At 27.1% G+C, this 7,813-nt stretch overlaps 2 protein-coding genes across 8 annotated transcripts; one reads left to right on the top strand and one right to left on the bottom strand.

The window, feature by feature from the left end:
* Nucleotides 1-1,229: 1,229 nt before the first annotated feature.
* LOC105791544 (protein ALTERED SEED GERMINATION 2-like) lies at nucleotides 1,230-3,880 on the bottom strand. 7 transcript variants are annotated; one of them, XR_001133024.2, is made up of 3 exons: nucleotides 3,505-3,873; nucleotides 1,628-1,743; nucleotides 1,230-1,544 (listed from the first exon to the last, which is right to left on the bottom strand). XR_001133024.2 is itself a non-coding variant. In XM_012619645.2 (3 exons), exons 1-3 carry the CDS (start codon nucleotides 2,054-2,056, stop codon nucleotides 1,403-1,405), a joined length of 333 nt encoding a protein of 110 aa, XP_012475099.1. In that variant the 5' UTR covers nucleotides 2,057-2,227; the 3' UTR covers nucleotides 1,230-1,402. The 7 variants fall into 7 exon arrangements, 1 of the variants encoding a protein (XP_012475099.1); XR_008198387.1 differs by lacking the exon at nucleotides 3,505-3,873 and adding an exon at nucleotides 1,991-2,295; XR_008198388.1 differs by lacking the exon at nucleotides 3,505-3,873 and adding an exon at nucleotides 1,848-1,997.
* Nucleotides 2,302-3,143, top strand: LOC105791545 (xylulose kinase 2). Its single transcript, XM_012619647.2, has 2 exons — nucleotides 2,302-2,555; nucleotides 2,697-3,143. The coding sequence occupies exons 1-2, from the start codon at nucleotides 2,448-2,450 to the stop codon at nucleotides 2,862-2,864; spliced, it is 276 nt and encodes a 91-aa protein (XP_012475101.1). The 5' UTR covers nucleotides 2,302-2,447; the 3' UTR covers nucleotides 2,865-3,143.
* Nucleotides 3,881-7,813: the final 3,933 nt, after the last annotated feature.

Here is a 7,813-nt window from a genome sequence, read left to right as displayed (position 1 = left end):
GTAATTTTATACATGAAATTTTGATTTGATCCCATTCTTGTAAATTATTAACACAATTATTGATATAACATCATTTTATATTTATATACTACATACATAAATAATTATATTTATCCAATATAAAAATAAATTGATGTATTTATTTCTTTAAATGTGTATGATTAAATCAAAATTAAAATTCAAAGTATACATTTGAATCACAATTAGAGTTTCACGTTATAATTGCACCAAATTAAAGTTTATGTATACAATTACACAATAAATCAAAATTCATGTATAATTTTAAGATTTATCCCTTTTATATGACATTTTCTTTTATGACACATTTCATAACTATTTTTGATTTTTTTGCATTACTAATATAATGGTCAAATTTCAATTATGATCCATCTAATTTTTTTGTCCCCTATACAAGACTCAAGAAATTTGGTACTCTCCTTTGAAATAAAAAAACACCTCAGTAGCATCATTTACATTATTTAAAAATAAATAAAAAAGCGAAGAATTCCTAACTCATGCGTGTAGGGAAGATAAAAGTGGTAAAGAGGAAGTCAACCTGGCTTAGGGCCAGTTCTTCATTACTTTTGAAAAGTGCTGTAGAAAAGTGCTTTTAAGAAGTGCTTTTGAGAAGTGCTTTTAAAAAATTTGAGTGTTTGTTATTGCTGTCAAAAAGTGCTTTTGAGAAATAAAATGTCCATTTTAGACATGAGTTTATAAAGTAACAAATATGTATTTAAATAATGTTCAAATTAGTTAATATTATGATATTTTAGCAAAAATATAAAAAATAATTTATTATAACTTATTGTTAATATTTTAATATATAATATTAATTTTAAATATTTCTAAGTAATTAATATTAATTATTTATTAAATTTAATTAGAATTATAAACTATATTTAAATATTTAAATATAATAATTAAATATTTGTAATTAGATATTGACATAATTGTATTATTCCGGAATTATTTTTAATTTTTAATTAATGTTTTTAACACATTTGTATAATTTTATTTTAAAATGTATTAAAGCAGTGTTACTAATGGGGATGTCAATTGATAACAATCAGCAGTTCACAACTGACTCCTATCCACACTTTTAACTTTAAACATCCAACAAAACTTTTTTTTCAATGTGCAGAGTAATAAAGTAAAAGATTCCAGTAAGAGCAAACTAGTCAATAGTGACCTAATGAAGATGAGAAGCTCACTCACTTACCAATAATGAATAGAAAAGGAAAACAAGCAGAGAATTATTATCATTTGCTAATTGAATAGTTACATCATTCAGGACTATCTATTCATAAGTCCACACTATACAAAATAAAACTTGGTCCTGATGAGAAGAAATCATAAAATTTACCAGAGATATTTCTAAGAAAGAAGTCAACAAGAGTAAGAACTAACAAAGAATTTCAAAACTAACACGGTCAGAGAGATGCATTGGGCAAAAATAATTAACACTAGTAGGTGGTAACATTCTTTTCTGGCAAGAGGTCAATGGTGGCAACATCCTTCTATAATATAGTCGAGCAAATGCATCACTTCAAACATTCAAATACAAGATTAGCAGAGAACAAAAAAAGCAAATAATAAATAATAAAGGAAGGAAAGATCAGCTACATACTTCCCACCAACAATGAGTAAATGAGGTCTAGTAGAACTGATATCACATGATTTCAAGGCCAGAGTAAGTCTAGGACGATCAGCTAGTGACCTCTTTGCCCCATAACGTAAGTCAAACTGCCAAGAAAAGAAGGAAAATTTAAATGATTTACAATTCTATAAAGATACAGACATTTAAAGAGGAACTCAGAAAATGGATGTTATCTATTTGTTAATCTGACTTGCTATGACAATTGTACAGTGTCAAACACCAATATTCCACTTTTTTTGGTGCCAAAGGGAGTAAACAATGATTGCAATCCCAAGAAAATTCATGATGAGATTCACTATTTTCGTGGAGTAGTGCAAGCAACACCTGTTGCACCTTGTCATGGCAGTGGTGATTGGAGATGAATAAGCTTAACTTATGGAAACTGTTGTGGATTTGCATTTAAATGTGAGACAAAAATGATTCAGAATATGGTGGTGACCGCCATTTGGGTGGTTTTAGGCAAAGCTGAGCATAGAGGTAAAGAGCATGTGTTTAATGGGGCCTAAAAAAGCATTAATACAGAATGTTGAAAGTTAGATGGTTCTGAGTTGGTAGTGTTATAATGATTGTACACATAATGGGATTTGATCATTGAAGATAAGGAGGAAAGTATAACTGCCATTCAAACTTACTTTGAAGAAAGTTGCCTCTCTGTCTCACCCAATTTGGAATTTCCCATTCTGTTATTTTTTTTCTTAAGTTACCTAACACTTATCCAATTCGGAAGATATTTGAGACACAACAAGAAACTTATGAGAACACTGAGAAGATCTCTCTTGTTAGCTCTTTCATGGCATGTCTATTCTTAGGGGCCTATGCTTGTTTTGATACAATTGATGGTGCAGGGATGAACTTGATGGATATAAAGAAAAGAGCTTGGTCTAAAGTTGCAGTGGAGGTTTGTTTTGCATGCTATTTGATTTTTTGTAGTTTATTTATCAATCTCTGAATCTTTTTCATTGATTTTGCTTATGTAAAGGTTTTATTTTCGATGTTAATCAATGAATAATGGTATTGTTGAACTTTAATTCTATTACAGGCTACAGCTCCAGGTTTGGAGGAAAAGCTTGGAAAGCTAGCTCCTGCACATGTTGTTGCTGGTTCTATTGCATCCTATTTTGCTAGTTCTATTAATGTCTTTTCAGGTATAAGTTCAATAAGAATTGCTTGGTGGTTCAGTGGTCTGGAGACAATCCTAACAGTTTAGCAGTTCCATGACTCTCTTCATATTATTAATTGAATTCTCTCTGTGACTTAAAATTGCTCTAGTTTTCTAATCAACCCCTAATGCATGTTTATAGCAGTCTCCTCTCAATATGTACTTAAAGTCTATAGTTAAATTTAGTATTATTCTCTCCCTCAAATATTCAATCTATCACATAGAAGTGAATAGAGCGTAATATGTATCGGCAACCAAATTGATACACACTCCTGGGGATTTAGCAATCAATAAAGCAATCAGTATTTAATCTATTAAATATTCAAATATTTAGTCTATATTTCTTTTGTTTTCATCAACTAAAAAAGCAGCAGAGGCACAACTAATAGTTAAAGCAGTAAGACAGTAAAGCAAAGCAGTAATCCAGAATTTTCCCTGAAAATTCTAATCGAAAGCAGTAAGCCAGAATTTTCCCTGATTCTAATCGAAAGCAGTAAAGCAAACGAAGTAAAGTAGTAAGGCACAAGCAGTAAAGCAAAAGAAGCAGTAAAGCAAAGCAGTAATCCAGAATTTTCCCTGATTAATTTTCAAAGTAATCAGTCAATTAATTTCTGTAAAATTCCTGTAAAAATCAAACAATCAGAACCTGAGGAAATAATTAAAGAGAAGAAGAAGAAAAAAAACTCACCGGCGGAAGAGGAACAAAGAACCTGAACAAAGAACTTTGAAAGTGAAAATGTGAAAAAATGGGTATAGAGCTCCAAAGAACCAAAGAAAAGAAACTTTTTTGGGGGAGAAGATAGGTTAAAATGGGAAATTATCAGCCAAACAGACTTTTGGCTAAAGAAAAGTTGAAATTTTTAACTTCTTCATCAGCCAAAAAGTACTTTTTAGATGGTGAAAATAGTTCTGAAACGATGGCCATTCTTCTTCGCTGTTAAGAGAAAAGGAATTTTTATTACAAAAGTCCGTTTGAAAAGTAGAGGAGAACGGGGCCTTAGTAACTTTCTCTAAAGTGGAGTGGGAAGACTGCTTTTTGAAAATTTGGACCTCTCCACTACACTACAATTCTTCCTACTCATCTACCTTATATTACTCATTATTAATCCATTCGTACGGGTACACAAATTGTCAATTCCATGAATTTAGTTTATTTTTTTCTTTCTAATTTATGGTATAAATCAACTTAACTCTGAAGTTGATTGAGTTGCTTAATCAACTTATTTAAAATAAATATATTTAACCGACTTATGAATATAATAATATTTAAATATTAAGTCAATGAATTCAATTTTGAAATTTAATGAACGATAACTGATCAACATAATTAAATAAACTAATCCTTCAACCAGTTTAATCAATAAAATCGTTTAAATTGAAATTAACTTAACTGAATCGATCGATCAATTTGATTTCAACTATCGGCTCATATTAATCAATAAATTTTTATATTTTACATATTTTTAATAATTTGTTTTAGTTATTTTATAAACCTATACAAACAACTGGTATAAAAGAAAACAGCTTTAAGCAATTTAATAATAACATAGCATTCATAAAATCTTTCCAAAGTTTTTCACATGCCTATGATACTTACACATATTTTCCAAACAATACTATTCTACAATAATAACAATTTAATAATTTTTTGCTTTTATATTTCTTCAATTAAATAATAAAATTTACATTCTAATAAAATCAACCTAAGATAATAGAATAATCTATTAAATAATATGTTTAGCAATTGGGTAAACTATTCTAGTTAGTCATTCAACTTTTTGGTTATTTAAAATAAATTTTTGTAATTTTGTCACTCAATTTTTAGGGTGATTTCATTTTAGTCACTTAAGCATTAAATCTTTAACGACAGTTAACTGTACATGGCACATCATATTTACACTTTCATTTTGGTCATCCAAAAAAAATTCCTTTTTCTTTAAGTATTGATCAGAGCAAAAAAATATTAAAGCTTGAAGTGAAAAAAAGATAAAAACTAAAAGAATGCATTAAAAAAATGTCAAATTGTACCCTTTTTTTTGTAATTGGGGTTAAGGGTGGGGTTGCTTGGGATTGAAAGATTGAACCCAAGCTCTCATGCCATAACACAAATACTCTAATCACTAGGCTAAGAGATTGTTGGCTCAAATTGTACTTGTTTAGTTGTTTACCACCTCAAAATCAATTAAATAAATTATTGAAAATTTTTATCCCTTGTTAGCCAATTTTTAACTATAATATTGAAATTAATTAATTAATTAATTTAATTTCTTTCTAAAATTTAAATTTTTATTTTACGCTTTCAAATTAAAATCAACTCAAATAACTATCTTTAATAATTGTCTACTAAACTCAAAATTATTTTGATTATATAATATTGAATCTATTGGGCTAAGCTAAAAGAAAAAATTCATACAATTAATTAAATTAATTAATTTTATCTTCTATGCCAAACCAAATACGAAAATTTTTATCACTTCCTTACATAAATGAAGAACAAGCAATTAATGTAATTAATTGTAAGAATTTGTTATTTGCTTTTAGCTTAGCATGAAAAATTTGAGATCATATTTAATATTTGTTTATGAAACTTGAATATTTTTCTACAAAAAACAAGAAATTCAAGTTCTATAGACAAAGTTGATTTAGTTAAAAATAATCTAGAAACATAAAATAAAATTTTAAAATTTAGAAGGATGTTGAATTAATTAATTAACTTAATTAATTTCAATATTATTGTAACCATAAGTTGTCAATTTGACATTATCAAGGGATATAAAATTTAAAAATTTAATTAATTGATTTTGATATTTTGAAATTTAAAATTTTAATATTGAAAAAAAACAAACTTAAAATTTTCAAGAATGGAATAAACAAGTATAATTTGACAAATTTTAATGCATTATTTTAGTTTATGTTTTTGTTTTCACTTTAATTTTTTTACCTCAATGAATGCAACTTAGAAATTGCGTGACTAAAATGAACATGATATCAATACTATTAAAAATTTAATGCTTCAAATGACTAAAATAAAACGTGTTAATATATACTAAGCAATTTTACGGTTAATTTACCCAAATAATATAAAAATATTAAATACTAAAATAGGCTATGAGCAAAATTTATTTACCAAACTAGTATGTTTTTTGGGTGGAGCCTTTCTCATAAGCGCCACCACCTTTTTTTATAATCTTTTTTACTTTAAAAAATATTATTTTATTTTAAAAAAATATTTTTATATATATCGGGTCAAAATACAGTCAACGGGTTGAAATACGGGTTAAAAATACCCGCGCGTGTAACGCCACCTGGATTGGCAGCACCAATCAGGCTTGTCAGATAGGCGGCACTGGTGCCGCGCCTGCCAGGTAGGCAGCATTGGTGTGACTAGTCCCCTCACCCTTGTACGCTGAATGCCCAGCATCCCAGCCTTCCCTTGCCCCCTGCGCAGAACACACTGCCAAGGCAATGTTTAGTCCTTTCAAAAGGGAAATTTTCTTTTGAAATGGGGGACCTTATAAGCATGGTCCCCCAAGATGAAGCACCGGTGTGTGGGGAAGAAAAGAGAGAAAGGAGAAGAAAAAAAAGAAGAAGAAGAAGAAAGAAAGAAAAAAAAAGGTAATGTATTATTTTAGTAAATAATTTTAATTTTGTTTTTAATTTAAAGAGTTTAATTAAGATGCTGTGAATTTTTTTGTTATTAATTATTATTTATAAATTGTTTATGTTTAGTATTTATGGTTTTAGTTTAATATTTTTATTAATGTAATTTTTTGGGTTTTATAATTATTTTAAAATTAATTTGTTAGTAATTTAGGATTATGTTATAAATTATTGTGTTTAGTTTAGTATTTAGTGATTTTTATTAATGTAAAATTATTTTGTTAAATATTTTGTTAGTAATTTATTATAAATTGTTGTGTTTTGTGAGTTTTAGTAATGTAATTTAAAAATAATAATTTTATAGTTATTTTGTTAGTAGTTTATGATTAGGTTATAAATTGTTAGTGTTTTGTGTTTTGTTATTTTTAGTAATGTAATTTCTTTTTTTTTAAATGTTGTAGTTATTTATTTTGTTAGTAATTTATGGGACTAGATTATAAATTGTTAGTGTTTAGTTTAGGTTTTGTGATTTTTAAGTAATGTAATTTTTAAAAAGTAATTTTATAATTATTTTGTTAGTAATTTATGATTAGGTTATATAAATTGTTAGTGTTTAGTTTAGTGTTTTGTGATTTTTAGTAAAGCAATTTAAATAAAAAGGTAATTTTATAGTTATTTTGTTAGTAATTGATGATTAGGTTATATAAATTGTTAGTGTTTAGTTTAGTGTTTTGTGATTTTTTAATGTGATTTTTATATAATGTAATTTTATTTGATTTTTATTTATTTGATGCTTTTATTGATTTATTAAAATGTTGATTAAATTTGTTGTTATATAATTTTATAGGTTGTTTGAAAGAAACTAATCGGTATGTTTCTATTTTATTTTTTTAATTCAGTATATTTTTATGTTTAGATGGTTTATATTTATTTTAATTATATTATTGTAAACTAAAGCAATTTTTTTATTGTAGGTAAATTATGGGAAATTATGAGATATTTACCGTATTTTCTATTTCTGAAATTCGAAATTATTTATTGTATTTTTTGCAACAAATTAAATAAATTCATTTTTTAAATTGCAGATTTGCAACAAATGGGTTCTTTGATTAATAATGATAATCACATATCAAGTACTATTAATGAGATGATAATGAAATTTTTATTTGATACTCATGTTATTTGCAGAATTAAATTATGTTGTATTAACTATTTTGCTAATTTAATAATGTTAGGGCTCGTACCGCGCATTGAGGGGTCGTATTAATAGTGTAGGATTTCTGCCAGATGAATGCCTAATGTCATACTTAGAGTTAACCAGTTTCGGATCAGCAGCATTGATCCGGACCTTTGATCTGCGATACGACTTGATTCCCTCTTTAGTCGAGTGACGGCGT

This window comes from Gossypium raimondii, chromosome 8 (assembly GCF_025698545.1).
Source record: "Gossypium raimondii isolate GPD5lz chromosome 8, ASM2569854v1, whole genome shotgun sequence".
Taxonomy (NCBI): domain Eukaryota; kingdom Viridiplantae; phylum Streptophyta; class Magnoliopsida; order Malvales; family Malvaceae; genus Gossypium; species Gossypium raimondii.
The sequence above is the reverse complement of the archived record's forward strand: the minus strand, read 5'-3'. Positions and strand labels throughout refer to the sequence as shown.

Excerpts from the sequence above, each read along its gene's own strand:
- LOC105791544 (XM_012619645.2), bottom strand. The coding sequence starts at position 2,056 with ATGCAAATCCACAACAGTTTCCATAAGTTAAGCTTATTCATCTCCAAT. Across the intron at positions 1,744-1,981 it reads GCCATGACAAGGTGCAACAG|TTTGACTTACGTTATGGGGC; the intron begins GTGTTGCTTGCA and ends TTTTCTTGGCAG. Across the intron at positions 1,545-1,627 it reads TTACTCATTGTTGGTGGGAA|TGATGCATTTGCTCGACTAT; the intron begins GTATGTAGCTGA and ends GAATGTTTGAAG.
- LOC105791545 (XM_012619647.2), top strand. The coding sequence starts at position 2,448 with ATGGCATGTCTATTCTTAGGGGCCTATGCTTGTTTTGATACAATTGAT. Across the intron at positions 2,556-2,696 it reads GGTCTAAAGTTGCAGTGGAG|GCTACAGCTCCAGGTTTGGA; the intron begins GTTTGTTTTGCA and ends ATTCTATTACAG.